Source organism: Tachysurus vachellii, chromosome 23 (assembly GCF_030014155.1).
Source record: "Tachysurus vachellii isolate PV-2020 chromosome 23, HZAU_Pvac_v1, whole genome shotgun sequence".
In the NCBI taxonomy this organism is placed as follows: Eukaryota; Metazoa; Chordata; class Actinopteri; order Siluriformes; family Bagridae; genus Tachysurus; species Tachysurus vachellii.
In genome coordinates, this window is record NC_083482.1 from 8,182,985 (window position 1) to 8,199,887 (window position 16,903).

Consider the following 16,903-nt stretch of genomic DNA (forward strand, 5'->3'; position numbering starts at 1 on the left):
AATGAAAATCCTATGACAGATTCCAGCTGGCATGCAGTCTCCATATTTTATGACCACCTTCTTGGTTAAACCATCTATTGACATGTTTGTTCGTATCTTCATTGGTTAACTTGGAAGGCAACTGGGTTCTAACAGCGCACATGCCCAGTATGTGTCTGGAATCTGCTGACAAGATCATTGACCTGAATTTAGCACAAATCTGTATTACTGATGTGACTGGCAGGAATCTTTCATGACTGCCATGGTCATCTGGGCCAAACACGATGGTGTTAGATAAAGCAACTGCAGCAAAAATGATGGGCTCGTTTGGTAAAACAGAATCTGAGTATCTGTTGTACAGGTCATGTGTCTTCATACAATAAAAATGATGTGAACTGACATTTAGACAGAGAGCAACACAGCTTATGGACTTTATAAGAATTATTTTTTCCTATAAAGGCATTTCCATGAATAACTTCACAAAAACAGCTTATTATGTGTGGTTTGTTAGAAATATATTTACAAAAATAGCTTGTTTTTCATGACAGTGACATAAAATGCTCCAAATTAAACCTGTAATTAGGGTTAGGTTGGTCTAGTAAAATGATTACAGTTCAAAGCTTGCATTCACACTACATCCAGGAACCGGATGGACCTATTGCCTGCAGCATATGGCTGCCTTATGTGCCAGAAACAGATCACTGAGCAATAACGATAGCAAGTAACAGAACAAATAACATAATCCACATAAATAGTTATTCAAAGTTTTTGTTAAGAAAACTATATAAAGTTCTCGTGAACAGATCAGGGCCAGTTATTGTCTGATGTCTTCTAAACAACAGTCCACTAGACGAGGTGTAGAAAGTGGACATTATTCCTATCTGAAAAAGGGACAGGTATCTTGTTCACCTTTGTAATTCCTTTTGGCAAAACCGGCGACTGCTCGGTCGTCGTAATCGTAAACATATAGATTGTTCTAGCCTCATCTTAATGCTCGATAGAGTCCAGTTATTTTTCTGAAGCATCAGAATGCTTGTAGTAAAATTCTGGACGTGCACATTTCTTGCTAAGATAAAGGCTCTTTCTAAGCTGCACCCTGTGACACCGTGAGATCTGAGGAAAGCTCACACACTGACGCTCACATGGCACTGGGAAGCCATCCGTCTTTTGATCCGTGAGCGTTGTGGCTGTTTGGGATCAGAGCGGCAGTGGCACAGAGGGCCCAAGAGGAGCCAGAGGTAGAGCAGCACGCAAGCCCAGCATGAGGACAGCTTCACATAGAAGGTAGAGTAGCTGCCATGTGTGAATGTGGTCTCCAACACCGCTGTCTCATAGCTGCAGGAGGAGGTAATAGATCATAGTATGTTAACCTTCATTTAGCTCTAACAACAATCACAATTCCTTCCCACTCTAATCCAGATATTAATTCTCCTTAAAACTAATTGATATCTAATCCGACTTTAAGATCTTTACCGCCCACCTGAACCAATTGGTGAGGGTCATCATGACGTACAAGGAGGCGAGGAAGAACACAAAATGGAAGAAGAAGTAGCTGTAGGCCACACGGTGACTCTCGTTATGGATCACTTTCTGGCAGCCTTTGGTCTCGTTGTCAACTACAAACTCTTCCTTTGCTGAAAATGCAAATGGGTCCGGAATTTATTGGACCTCGAATTTATTATTAGGTAGTAATTGTGAAATATGTTCTGTTTTTACCTTCCTCTTGTTCGAGGCAGCAGAAACAACACGTGGCTTTCTGTAAATTCAGACACAAATTATTGACATTGTGGGACTGTAGTATTATGGGTTTGTGTATACCATAAACCAGGATGTTAAATTGACCTTTTATGCCAATTTAGAGGCAGAACACAGTGACACTCACAGTGAATTTGTTTAGTGCTTCAAATATCTGGCTTTATTCCTTAAATAAAATTTCCAGAAGTAGAAATTCCACAGTCTTAGGTACTCTGTCTTAGCTACATCACTCAAGAGACACTGTATTTAATCTCACTTATACAGTGATTATTTAGTTTACACACGCCCATGTTAGTTGGGTGTATTTCCTAAAATATAAACAAACTACTATCTTAATTTAAATTCTGCAAACATGAACAGCCAGTCAGGTTTTCGTTTGAGTCTCATATCTGACCAAGTCACACGTGTTGCAAGTCACACTGTAAGTCACACGTGCAAGTCACAAGTAAGTCTCAAGTCATGAATGTCAAGACATGTTAAATCTGACTCGAGTCGAGTCCCCCATCTCTGAATCATTTAACTCAAGTCCCAGTCAAGTCTCAAGTCATAAATGTCAAGTCAAAGTCAAGTCAAGTCTTTTTTTAATATTTGTCAAGCAAGTCTCAAATTTGTGACTAACTCAAGTCAAGTCATATGACTCAAGTCCCCCATCTCTGTTAAATACACATATTTGAAGCCTCCTGCTCTTGCATGGTTTTTGACATGTCTTTCGTGATCCCGAAGCACATCTTTAGTCTCAAACAGATGCCCAGCCGCGTCCAATCTTATACGGAAAGGGCCGGTGTGGGTGCAGGTTTTCATTCCAAGCAGAAGTCACACCAGAGTCTAATAAAAGCCAAGAACAACTGATTAAACAGGTGGAATCAGGTGTGGTTTCTGCTTGGTTGGAATGAAAACCTGCACCCACACCGGCCCTTCCCGGATAAGATTGGACACCGCTGCCCTATGAGATGCCCTAAGGATGCCTTTCGGGCAACTTTATAAAAACAAACAAAAAACAGATTTGTATCTTCGTTTGTTTGTATCTGTTCAGTTCAGTGTCCTTTTCTTTATGATACCTACCAGATGGACCAAGTTTAAACTTTTGACAGACCCTTAGACAATTTTTGTGACCTAGCTATAAAAATGCATATTTTACAGTTTCATGTTATGCTACTGTTGTTGTTAATGGTGTAAAATCACTGAGATCTACAGTATAGGATAAATGGGAGCTTCAACCCACCTGGAACTCATATCGATAAACTTTAATCATCCAGAAAGGTCCAAAAACTTCAGCCAAGTAAGAAGCCTCATTACTGCAAGGGAGCATTAATTGTTAATGAAAATGCAGAAACACTGACTACAGTTGATGTGGATATGTAAAAATAATCACCATGCAAACAGCACACAGCAGTACATAATGGCAGCCCCGATGATAGCAACAGCATTTCCTTCATTTTGAATCTCGTCCCTGCCCACGTTCGGGTAGCAAGCGGTCACATTCACACCCTGGTACAGCACTGAAAAACATACACAAAGCAGATACATTTTCATGCCTGTTTCTGTGTCTAAAACGTTCATTTTATTGTAAAAGACAAAGCAAGTGCTTATGTGATCCACTTCTCCCTTTAGGGTTTGTGATTCAGTTATATAGGAATTTAAATCAGGCTCCAGTCAGTGGAATTCTGTATAATCTTTTCAAATGAGTTTAAAGCTCCACTTTGCTCTATACAGTATTCTTAGAGGATACGGCACCTGATGCTACAACTCCTGAGTTGCTAGTTGTTATTAAAAAGGTAGTAAAAGTTCTATTATTGCAATTAGGTTTGTGTGTGCTGAAAAGCTATTTTATGTTTTATAGCAAGCTGACTGTGCATATTCATCAAACATGTCACAGCATAACCCCATACCGCCTGGAGACAACTTAGAACCATATTTTACACACAATGTCATAATGATATAGTCTAACACCTCAACAGACTCCAGTCCTTTATTTTACTACTAGTAATACTAATATTTTAAAAATATTAAATTTAATTAAAATTAATTTAAAAGCAGGGGGCACGGTGGCTTAGTGGTTAGCACGTTCGCCTCACACCTCCAGGGTCGGGGTTCGATTCCCGCCTCCACCTTGTGTGTGTGGAGTTTGCATGTTCTCCCCGTGCCTCGGGGGTTTCCTCCGGGTACTCCGGTTTCCTCCCCCGGTCCAAAGACATGCATGGTAGGTTGATTGGAATCTATGGAAAATTGTCCCTAGTGTGTGATTGTGTGAGTGAATGAGAGTGTGTGTGCCCTGCGATGGGTTGGCACTCCGTCCAGGGTGTATCCTGCCTTGATGCCCGATGACGCCTGAGATAGGCACAGGCTCCCCGTGACCCGAGGTAGTTCGGATAAGCGGTAGAATATGAATGAATGAATGAATTTAAAAGCAACTCCTTTCCTTTATCAGGTGTAATTGGAATTGGATTTAATTAACACATCAGACTCCTTTATTTTCTAAAATCAGTTTATGAAACAGTGAACTGAAACACATGGGATTATAACCTAGTAGTTTTCACTCCCTGATCATTGCACCATCAATGGTTTTGTAAAATCTCAGGTCCACTAAGCTGCCAGTGCTGGGCCCCTGAGCAAGGCCCTTAACCCTCAATTGCTCAGTTGTATAAAATATAAAATAGGTCGCTCTGGATAAGGGCATCTGCAAAATGCTGTAAATGTAAGACCCCCATACCCCAGGTCCAGAACATAGCAAGGGATAAGAAACTGTGATAATCAATCATCAGTCTGATCACCTCAGAGAAACTCCTGTTGTGTTCAGATATTTGACAGCTGCTTTATCCATTTTTTCCTTACATTCACTGTCAACAAGCCCTTGTTGTTCCCATGACAGGTTGAGCCAGATTATACCTCCACTCCAGTAACACATTGCCTAACAGCCCCCATCATGCATTACTGTGTAAAGTGGATGTCATTCAGTGCCTTTTAGGAATGCAATGTGGGCTTTCTTATGGCTATGGATTCTGATGATGTATGGAATGGGACAGGTTTATAAACACAAAAAATGGACAAGATCATTTCTTATAATAATGGTCTGTTCTAAATGTATCATGTTGCTGTGGGATAGGTTTGCTTGCCATGTTGGGTGTAGGTGTGTTTGCTGCACCTTTCTCAGGTGGACGGCTGGACAGTGCGGAGAAGGTCAGGTACATGACGTAGCAGCTGATGATGGAGGCCTGCAGAAGTCCTGAGCGTGGCTGTCCTGAACACAAGGAAGAGACCAAAATAAACGTACTGTATGTGTCAGTACAGGAGCGCAAATATCAAGTACATGTGTAATGTTGATTAAACACTCAACATATTTATTTTACAGTTTCTGTACATTGTCTATGAAGGTTTTCAAACGTCAAGGTTTATTTTCCGAAAATCCTTGTTTTTCATTAAACGGTACAGCAAGCTTCATATTTTACTCTGTCTCACTCTCTCTCTCAGGGAAGATGATCTTAACTTCGCAATGCTTCAGAGAAACTCAAGCTTGGTTAATTTGGAATTTTGAATAGATGTAGTGAATCGTGTCTCTTCCTGAGTATTTTGAAATCCTGTGGTGTCTCCACTCCTGATTCATTTGTAGTGTGGTTACAAGTTACAGGAAATGTCTTCAGTAACTCACTCTGTCCCTCTGTGTTTATTTACAGGTCTTCAGTGATGAATTCACACATGGTTTTGTAATTTTGTAAAGCAGCCAGCTTTGCTAAACCAGAATCTTACCACAAAATCAGCTACATTTACAGTAAAGTAATGTAATATGCTGTATTCTAAGGTAATGACTATAATACAGTATATCTCTGTATATAATCGAATACATTTGCACTTAGATTTGCTTGTTTGGCTGATGTTTTTATCCAAAGTGACTTATAACTCTGTGTTTATCTAAAATAGTTGTTGCTAAATTAAAACTCAAAGATAATCTTTATTGTTCTTACTCCAACCTAATAATGTTAGATATCCTAATATACAGTGCATTACATTTACTGTAAACCAGGGCACAGCTATAATTCCAGGCTATAAATCTCCAGCACATGTCAGTGAACAGTCGCTTCCATGCTAACAGCATATATGATCAATCGTTTTGGCTAAATTGACTATTTAAATACACAAATGTCTGGAATCTTTACCAGTCATCTAAAGGTATAAGCTTAGTTTATATATTTTTTAGATATTATATTATTAAATTATTACATCTCAGGGAGTTTTTCCTTGCTGACGTCACCTCCAGCTGTCTCATTAATGATAGGGATAAGATATATAGTATTTTAAATTTTAAATTCTCACTCACTCACTCATTATCTACCGCTTATCCGAACTACCTCGGGTCACGGGGAGCCTGTGCCTATCTCAGGCGTCATCGGGCATCAAGGCAGGATACACCCTGGACGGAGTGCCAACCCATCACAGGGCACACACACACTCTCATTCACTCACACACTACGGACAATTCTCCAGAGATGCCAATCAACCTACCATGTATGTCTTTGGACCAGGGGAGGAAACCGGAGTACCCGGAGGAAACCCCCGAGGCACGGGGAGAACATGCAAACTCCACACACACAAGGAGGAGGCGGGAATCGAACCCCCAACCCTGGAGGTGTGAGGGGAACGTGCTAACCACTAAGCCACCGTGCCCCCAAATTTGAAATTAACATTTTTAAATTAATTTTAATTATATACTTTCATGGTATATTTATTTATGTATTTGTTTGTTTGTTTGTTTGTTTGTTTGTTTGTTTGTTTATTTATTTTTCTTCTTTTTATTATTATATATTTATTTCTTTTTTTTCTCTCTCTCTCTCTTCGGTTTCCATACTTCTCTAAAGCTGCTTTGAGACAATGGGAAATTGTTAAACACAAATTAAATTGGAATTTGAATATTAACACAAGCACAAGTGCACTCTGCTTGCCCATGACAAATGTTGCACGTAATAAACTATCTGCAAATGTAGGGAAAGATATTTACTGTTGCTTAACTAATTATCTAAATGTTTTGTAACACATTCAGGATCAGTTAACAGTCAGAACATTTTTGTCAGAAGGTTTTGTCAAATGTATCACCGACTTTAATATTTATTACAATAGGAGATTTTATAGCTACAGTACTTATTTATTTTTTAATCCAGGGTTTTTATTGTATCAAGCAATAGTGAGAAAACAGAAAAGTGCGTCTTTTTTGTCTCTGATTTTGTCTTTACGATTACGATTCAGATTTTTAGAATATTTAAAGCATGTTGTCACTGTGTATCGTGGACAAGAATGAACACAAATCCATTAACCCCGACTTACTACATATTAATAGACTACATGAGGATTTGCTGTAACTGACTTTGCTGGACGCAGGGAGTGACAGCGATGAAGGACATGACTGTGCACAGGCCCAGGTTGGTAAACAGCAGTACTTTGTTGAGTTGGCACGCAGCCGGGTGTGTGTAGTACTTGAACATGAAGGTAAAGGCTGCAGTGGTGATGGTGTAGAAAAAGAAGGTGGCACACATGACTGCCACATACCACTTCTTATCTTCAGCTGCGCCAGTTAACCTGAGGAAGAACAGGGAGACATGAGAGTGGCGAGGTTGACTTTAGTCCGGATGTTAACACAGTAAGAGGAGTGTTTGTACTACTGTGTGTTTTTCTTGGACTGATGCCATTTTCTTCAGTGGTGCATTTCTTTTTATGTAGCTACAGTCCTGTCATGTCTGCTGTGTTGAGTAAGTGATGCCTCATGCTGCCTGTTAGATCCCACAGACATCTGGGGTAAAGCTGTGTGTGAAACAGCAAGGCAGAAGAACGAGGGAGTACGAATGTGTGTAGATGCCCAGCACTCACCAGTTCTTATTCCAAGTGTGAGCGAAAGCAGTGATGAGGATGAGCTGAATGAGGATGAAAGAAAAACCTCCCACTACTCCGACATAGTGCCAGGCTAAAAGAGATCAAGAGGAAACAGGGAATAATTAATAAATAGTGAAAAATATTCGCAGCCAGAATCTCTTTAACTTGCTTTTTAGATCTGAAAATTCTGACAAAAATAAACCCAACAAATGATCAAAGTTGGCATCATTTGCTTCCTTTGTTTTCTTTACTATTAGCACACCTGATTGAGCTCCTGATGAAGACTACTAATCTGATCAGGTGATGATGTGTGCTGGAGAATCTGTTTCAGTTGGCAGGTAAAACAACAAGTACATCACATCTCTAGAGTACAGCCAGTCTCCATGAATAACATTTACTCTCTGCAGAAAATTGATTCAAGCAAATTTCATTGGGTGCCGACAGAAATTCTCACCGTGGCAATAAAAAAAAAAAAAAAACAGTCTGTAAAGAAATCTGTGGGCCAACAGCGCCACCTTGAGGAATTTAAGGAGAAGTGTATTCATGTACAGTACAGAGAAAGTAGTACTTGTATGTGCATTTACACACTGAAAACGACCTTTGTCTTTTAATAGGATTATTAAAAGAGTCTCTCTCTCTCTCTCTCTCTCTCTCTCTCTCTCTCACACACACACACACACAGATAATATAAGAAAATACTCATCATACAAGCCCCATTTGAGTGTGTGTGTGTGTGTGTGTGTGTGTGTGTGTGTGTGTGTATGTGTTATTAGTACAGAGATTTTGTGTTTGTACACTGCCGTGTGCTTGTGTGAGTGAAAGTGTGAGTGTTACTGGTACTGTGATTTTGTGTTTGTGTACTGGCACTGTGTGTGTTTGTTACTGGTATTGTGGTTCTTTGTGTGTTAATGGTACTGTGATTTTGTGTTTGTGTACTGGCACTGTGTGTGTGTGTGTGTGTGTGTGTGTGTGTGTGTGTGTGTGTGTGTTACTGGTACCGTTCTGACTGTACATTGTGGTTAATAAAATTCTCAACAATATAACATATTATTGTGTCCATTTCAACATTCTAAAGCCTTTTATTCCAATATAAAGCAAGGTCTTTTTTTAACAATTAAACCACATGGTAGGATTTTAATCTTTAGCACTTTATATTTTGCACACATGAACACACTAATGATTTTTAATATAAATGCAATGACTAAAAACTGCATTGACATACACATTAGAGATCTAGATGGGCTTTAAACTGGTCTCTACTTACCCAAATACAGATAAGCATTAAAGAATATTATACAAATTAATACACTGACAAAATGAATACTAATAGTTATGTATATATCTGCTGCGGTGTAATCATTAGAAGATGCTTCTAAAAAATATCAAGGCTCAATGCAAAATAAATAAGAAAAATATCTTCTAATTAAAGTAGGTAGTATTGCAAAGGATTTCTGGCAAAAAATGTTAATTTTAAATGTTCAAACCTTACAATTGACTATTGTTAAGTACATTTCTCTACAAAGATTACCAAGCTACTTGTAAGACTTTACATCTTTGGTTATTTCTTTGAAAACACACAGTTAAGCACATATCCTGCTGAAAATGTGACACTTATTTACTCATAATGACAAAAAATGTTGAGCAGTGCAGAGAGAAGTGTATTGTGTTCTCATATGGTAAGAGCTTTTATTATTTGAAACTTTCATCACATATCTTATAGAAAAGGTTTTTTAAATCCTTGTGTGAGCCAACAGGGGACAAGTGTGCAGTAAATATCGGATAAGTGTGCAGTATTATATATATGTATTCTGACCACCTTAGGACTCACCTTGCAGGAAAGAGTCAGTGGGAATGAAGAAGGCAGCTGCGACCATCCCAAGCAGTAAAATAAACTTCAAGAACCAGAATCTGATAAAAGTACAAAAGAAATTGAACTGTTGAATTACAACACGTGTAAATCTGTAAATAGTGAACAGATGGGCAGAGTGAGTGTAACATCTATTTAAAGCTCACAGTGAGCTTTGTCTCTGTGTCTCTCAGCTCAGTTTAACCCCCTGGCCAATGCTCTGTCCTCATATGTAAGAGCTTTAGCGCTGATAACATGGTGTGGCCCTGTTACACTCACTAAGAGCCTAATCACTGGAAGTCCATTCTTCAGATCCTGTGCCATAGTGCAATTACAAAAGACGAAAAGAAACTAATTGGAATCAAATGTGACACAAAACAGACTGAAAATGCTTCATATGACATCAGATATTATATATATGAGCATGAACATGAGCCAGGTGTCCAGCTTGAGTATAATAGTGTACATTAGATTAGACATGCAATAGCTGATTTTATTGTTGCTGTTACTTTTATACTTTTTTTACTTGTTCTTTACAAAGCCATACTCTAAAGGTATTGTGGCTTTTCATAAAGTAGAGAGGAGAGTGATTTGGTGCAGTTTGGTGAGTTTAATTACTTCCATGTATCCTGCTTCTGAGATACAGTAAAGAGTGTGTTAATGATTATATTTTATATTTTAATGTCAATGGAAGGATTCTGTCTGAAATACATTAAATGTGTTTATATTGAAATGCTTGTGATGTGCTTACGATGTTCTAATATTTTCCGGACTATGAGCCGCAAGTTTTTTCCCACGCTTTGAACCTTGCGGCTTAAATAATGACGCGGCTAATATATGGAAATATTTTTCCCCGCTTTCAATTTTTTTTTCTTTCAAAAAAACACATTCTGTGACGTGCTCAGTTTTTTTGGCAGAATGAAGCTTTCATTAGACCAAAGGTAGGGTCTCCGATGTTTGAGAAATGCTTCAGAAAACTGAGTCGGTATGACAAACTAAAAATCAAAACAATGTGCATGTGTGACATTAGCAGAAAGCGGTTTTAACATTGACATGGAGGATAAAAACAAAGAAAGAAAGCGAAGAAAGGTTTACGATAAGGCAAGAAGTAGGACATGTTAATATAGGATCAGCTTTCCAGCGCTGGAGAGAACTCAAGGAGCGGGAAGTTGGCGCATATTCACAGATTAGAGTTTCCCGAGTCAATAACTCCTGAGCTAAACGCTGTTACTACACAAAACTCCAATCTGTGAATATATGGCCAACTTACCCCTCCTTCTGTTTCAATGTAGTACCTGTAGGCACCTGCAGCTTATAGACATGTGCGGCTTATTTATGTTCAAAATAATAATAATAATTTTTTTTTTTTATTCAGTGAGTGAGGCTTATATTCAGGTGCGCTCAATAGTCCGGAAATTACGGTATGTGGTAATATGTTTTTTCTGGTGCTCTATTTTCAGATGTTAGGGTTTGTGTGAGACTCTGTCACAAGGAGACATTCATTCATAGAAGAAAAATGAATAACAGTCAGGTTTAGTTGTTAGCCCCTAAAAAAAAAAGCAAGAACTTCTTTAGTCACTCAGCAGGCAGCTATGTATATGACGCAGTTGTACTGACGTGAGGTGGAGAATCTGCTCGGTTCATTTGCAATTAATAATGTAATGTAATCGCAGGTAATGTTTCATCAGGTAACTGACCCTGCTTGTGGCATTCTATATAGTGCACACACACAAAAAAGATTAATATATGCAAGATGTTTTGACCCACTGACCCATTGTGAATGAGAGCTCTGAAATCCTGGCTAGACTTCACATCCACAAGAAGAAGAGCCATCATCAGGTAGAAGCAGGCTGTGCCAAAGCAGACCCTGTAGACTGCAGAGTATCCCACCAACATCTCACAGTTTCCTCCACCATGGGCCTCATCACAGACCACATTAAAAAAAGGCACCTAAAGGGGATGAACAATAGCAGCTATGTGATAAGAGGTTTCAGTGTTTTTCCATTGTGTTCTCAGTGACTGTATGTCTACAGCATACTCATGCCAGTTTGACCTTCAAACAGAAAGTAATGGAAGACAGGGGGTATTTATCAACTCACGTTCTCTCTCACAGCCTCAGAGACAGTACGAGACAGCATGAGGCATGACACAGTGCAGGCTATGATGTGGAACAGAGTGTACATCAGACGGGTGCTTGTGGACGACCTGATGGGTGGACAGAAGGAGCAGCACAGCGAGCAGGGAGCCGGACCACAGCAGCAACATATCTGCAGTGAAGAAAGAGGCACAGACTTTTATAGAGTTCATAGAAAAAGCTAATATCTGACTTTGTTTTTCCTCATGGCACTAAGAGAATGGGAGTTCTAATGATTTCTACATTAACATACAGTTAAAAATTGACACGATGTGCTGTTACAGAAAAATGAAGTTCAATAATAGCACAGCATGTGCTATATACAGCATGTGCGTGTATACTCATCTTAAAAGCACAGCATTTCACACACAAATCCAATTTTTATTGTTACAAATACAAATTATATAACGTATAACATTTGTGAATCAAGATCATCCCTGTTGTTACCTTTATTATAGCAGCCTGCTTTTTCTCTTTCAAAGTGAAACACGCACATGCACACACACACACACACACACACACACACACACACACACACACACACACACACACACACACACACACACACACACACACACAGCTTGTCCTGTTACTGAGATGAGAAACATGATATTACTTTCAGAAAAACCTAGAGCTAATCCAAGTTCGGACTCTGGACAATCTCCTGATAAAACTTCACATCCACAATAACACATGCTTAAAAAATCTGTTTGCGTTAACTTGTATGTTATTCGTCACACTGTAAGTACATTAATATAGATTTTACAGCTGGAACTGCAGTCCCATGTTTTGCAGTTATAGAAGCAAACAATCAACAGAGTATATGAATTTATAATTTCTAAACTTTATTAGACCTATGATAGCTGTTTTTAGTGTTGCTATTACTTTTATACATGTTTTCACTTGCTTTATATCTTGCATGTGATCTGAAGGTATTCTGACATTTCATAAAGAGATGAGAATGATTTGGTGCATTCTGTGTCTAATGTCCCTAAAGCTGCATACAGGCCTAATTTACCAGCCAAAGCCATATGAATATCTACTGCATCTGAATAAACAGGAAACATGTCGAGAGATATTTGAGTTCATGGTTGTTCCAGCGTTTGGGATGAAGAAATCTACACCTTTTCTTTCAGAGGTTAATTGAACCTGCCCCAGCTGACCTAAAAGGGTAGTCACGTTTGATGCCGTTATGGTCTGCAGTGTATATTGACTACAGTTTGGTCACTTGTGTACAAATTTGAAGAAGTATTCTGTTTTTTTTATTATTCCAAGGTTAGTCTGATGTATGTATATGATCAAGTCTACCGGTCTACATTCAGCTGTGTGTGTGTCTGTATTTGTGAGTTTACGGTGAGGGTAGGGCTGCTCAGATTGGGATTAATCCATATAGCTCAGGGCATCTGGATTTTTATAATGAATCTAGACTGGTAGGTTGCACAGAGGTCAGACTGTTTTTTCATCCTGAACTGACTGCATTGTTTGAACTAAAGCTACATCAGTTCACGTTTGTGATCCCACATTTCCTCATATTATAAGTAATAAATGCACATATTGATTTGTCTATTTCTGAGCATATTGTGAAATATGCCAATAGGGTTATATATATATATAACTTGAAATATATAACTTGAAAAGCTAGGAGTCTAGTAAACATAACTGGAGCAACATACAGTCACGTTCACTGAAACTGTGTATTATCAAACTCCACAGAGGAAAAAAAATCAGTAGAATCAATGAAATGTGATTAAAAGCTAAGAGTGCAAATAGGCAAATATTTGAGCCATTGAGCCAGTTAGATTTAACTGAGGCTCTCTTGCAGGTCTGTATGTTTTTAGGTGTTTCTGAGTTACTTGAGTATGACGTGTGTATGAATGACGCTGTTGATAGTTTTTAGGACCCAGATGCTTATATCATCTCAGTGATATTTGAGCATAAATTTTACCAACTAAAATGAGCATTTAGAGAGCAAACTAAAACTTTGCTCTCTAAACGATGTTCCTCTTGAATTTAATGAACTTTATTTTTTCCTCAGAAATCTTGATTAATATTCAGTATGAATGATGAAATTATGTATCAATAACTGCTTCAGCTGAGCAAGAAAATTAGGAGTTTCTTAAACAGTGTGCTTAATTGTTGGTTTGACTGAACACTAAACAGTTCATTTTTGAGTGCGAAGCAAAAACTTAAAACTTAAAATTTATTTGTACCATTTTGTATCTAGGCTAGACTTTTTACACCGGGGTAGCCATGTTGACATGACTTTATTGGGGTGGAAATCTAGGGTAGTTTATAAGACAAGCACCTAAGCAACCTTTGTCTAATAAACTACATAAATACATTCTTATGAACCATGTTGACATCATGGAGTCAATAGCACTTCATAGTAAAGAACTGAAGAAATCTGATGTTGTGCCTTCAAATAATGTACATAGCTCTAAATAATGTAAGGGCAGTTAAACGTCATCGCAGTCCCTATGTCTAGACATCATGCAAACTATGCAATGCTAGCATGCAAACTATTCAAATTATTACAGGTATTTTTAAAAGACATGTAAAATATATATTATGATATACAATTATCTCATCAGCATATGTAAGTACATGATTTGAATCATTATACAGATAGGAAAGGGATAGATATCCAGAGCTGACTGGTTCCTCGGTTCCTCATCGGATTTATTTTTTTTATAAAGTATCGGATTTTAATTTTTTATTTACAAGCACAAAAGTCACTACATTGTGCCACCAAATTGGCCAGGTCTGACTTGTAATATGGCGTCTTCTGCTTTTATCTGCTATATGGATGATTAATAAGTGTGCACACTGTAATGGAAAATATGGATTAACTGTCTATCTCGACTACGGAGGCTGTATTGAGCTTTTCCAGTCCAAAATGCATCCATGCGAGGTTTATAGGTTGAGACACTGGAATGGAAACACTATAGCGTTCACAGGAAGAGATGCAACTGAACATAAGGTTATTTAAGGACAGTCACTGCGCAACAAATGCTTTTACATTGGTCCAATCAACCCGTGTAATATCCCAAACATGAGAACTAAACCACTGAAGCAAGTAGCTTGACCTTAAACAGAGTTGGTGTTTAATATGCTTCAGTTAATGTTCAGAACATGTTTTTCATATATTATAGTGTCTAGAACAAGAGTGTCCAATCTTTTCTCCAAAGGCCCCGTGTGGATGTAGGTTTTTATTCCAAACAAGCAGGATCCACACCTTGTTCCATGTCTTCAATCAGTTGATCTTGGCCTTCAGTTGTAGCTACTACATGGTTGGAATGTAAACCTGCACACACACTGGCCATTTCTGGATACGTTTGGACGACCCTGGTTTAGAATTCACACTAGAATTGAATCTGGTCTAAAATTGAGCAAAAAATACAAAATACATCCAATGACAGGCTTGTTGCTAAGAGAGATCAAACAGGAATGAGCTGACAGAAAGTACAATAACTTTTAACCACGCTTTTAAACTGTACACTCTTATAAAAAATACATCGATCGTTGACGTGCATTGGTCTAATTTGTTAAAAACTAAAATGACAGTCACCCAACTATTACATTGTAAGCAGCAAAACATCCCTAAAAATATTAAAACAAACACTTTTAACATGCTAGATATTCTGCTATTTATATTAGTTTGCTTACAACATTGCTTTAAATGCTGCAGCATCTTCAGAACCTGAAGGGAATTCCTATTGTATATTGTAATGTAAAAAGAAGAAATTATTCAGGTGTCTGTCTCAAAGAAGACTCAAACAGACTCTTTAGCGACAGCCTTATAGCTATCTGATCTGCTTTGCATTCAAAGCTCTCTCACCTGGTAAGCCACCATGTTGAGAAAGTAGTTGTAGACGCCTTTACGGGTGATCACCTGGGCAGTCGACATGACTACTAGTGTGATTCGACTCGACCAAAACCAAATCTACAAAATTCCAAAGAGCGATTGATGATGTTTGAAAATGTGATGATTAAAGTTAGTATTGAGAGATCTAGAAGATTCCAAAGATTTCTCCTGTGATCCTGGTAACTTCACTCAAGAGTCAGCAGCAGATCTTCACAGAAGATCCCCACTGAGCACAGGTTCATCCTTCAAACCGCAGAAACCCCAACAGAAATAGTATCCAGTAAACTGTTTGATGGCTGTGAATGGTGCCAGAAGAGTGACGATCAAGGCTGGATCTCTGATAGTCCTCCTTCTCTTTACCCAGAGAGATTAGCGAGAAGGGGGGGATTTTATATGGGTTAGTCCATCTGTCTCGCCCTTCCCCCAGGCAGAAACACAGCAATGGCATAAAAAAAAAAATCTGAAGCTTAAATCAGTTTGTGTCGAATAATGCAAGTAATTGCAATGCTGTAATAGTAGCACAATCTTTACAGTCAAGATGCTGATATTATTCCAGTTAAGAGATACCCAGAGTTACCGCGTTCTATAAGCTGAGGTGGAAGCTACATACATAATCCAATCATTAGACCTTGACCCAGAAAGGCAGAGAAGAAGAGCGACAGAAGGAGAACTCACATTCCTCTGTATGAAGTGTTTCCAATAGCAGGAGAAAGAAAGAGGAATTTATAAAGAACTTCTTAAAGTTATCGTCTATGTGAATGAAACATCATGAAACATGAGACTTTTGTATTATTCAGTATGGCACTGACTTAACTTAAATGTATACAAATCACAAGAGTGAAAGAAATATCATGAACTCTATATGATGTTTTTAATATATGTATATAATATATTTTCTAGAGTAATAATTATACAAACAAAGCTCTGATTTATAATGAGACCAAAACAGCCCTGACTCGCACAATGATAATATCATGACCGTAATATCATGTAAGACGATGCTGCTTTGCAACTCACTGCAACACAAAAACAGGCTTTACTTTACTGCCAGGGTCAGTGAACCCAGAAATGGTTCTACTTTTTGTGTTTTAATATGTGGAAAAAAAAAACTCCTAGTAGAGCTAACTAACTTCTCTTAAAATAGCAGCAAAATATTCTGTTTAACTGAATGCCATTACATCAGACAGCAAGTAATTTCTCTAATGCAATTAGTGTATGTTAAAGTAAACAGGTCATAAACACAACAGGCCTCCATTCTCTCTCACGCACTGGAAATATCAGATGGCCAACGGACCTCAATGATAATTGGGGGCTTTGTGAGAAAAAGGGGCCTCCGTGTGAAAAGCATGTTTCTCAGCATGTAACAGGTTTTCATTATAGTTCAAATTAAGCGCCATGTTTTGAAAAGGATGCATCGGACTAAAGTTATGTACAGATCATTTCATAGAGAGAAAAAAAATTATGAAAA

The 16,903-nt window shown here is 38.3% G+C and overlaps 1 protein-coding gene across 1 annotated transcript; it reads right to left on the reverse strand.

Annotated features, from left to right (window-relative positions):
• Nucleotides 1-422: 422 nt before the first annotated feature.
• serinc4 (serine incorporator 4) lies at nucleotides 423-15,680 on the reverse strand. Its single transcript, XM_060859786.1, has 12 exons — nucleotides 15,409-15,680; nucleotides 11,536-11,703; nucleotides 11,208-11,386; nucleotides 9,419-9,498; nucleotides 7,588-7,681; nucleotides 7,088-7,299; nucleotides 4,877-4,972; nucleotides 3,107-3,233; nucleotides 2,957-3,029; nucleotides 1,696-1,735; nucleotides 1,460-1,613; nucleotides 423-1,314 (listed from the first exon to the last, which is right to left on the reverse strand). The coding sequence occupies exons 1-12, from the start codon at nucleotides 15,475-15,477 to the stop codon at nucleotides 1,104-1,106; spliced, it is 1,503 nt and encodes a 500-aa protein (XP_060715769.1). The 5' UTR covers nucleotides 15,478-15,680; the 3' UTR covers nucleotides 423-1,103.
• Nucleotides 15,681-16,903: the final 1,223 nt, after the last annotated feature.

Excerpts from the sequence above, each read along its gene's own strand:
- serinc4 (XM_060859786.1), bottom strand. The coding sequence starts at position 15,477 with ATGTCGACTGCCCAGGTGATCACCCGTAAAGGCGTCTACAACTACTTT. Across the intron at positions 11,704-15,408 it reads TCAACATGGTGGCTTACCAG|ATATGTTGCTGCTGTGGTCC; the intron begins GTGAGAGAGCTT and ends TCTTCACTGCAG. Across the intron at positions 1,736-2,956 it reads TTTATCGATATGAGTTCCAG|AAAGCCACGTGTTGTTTCTG; the intron begins GTGGGTTGAAGC and ends CTGAATTTACAG.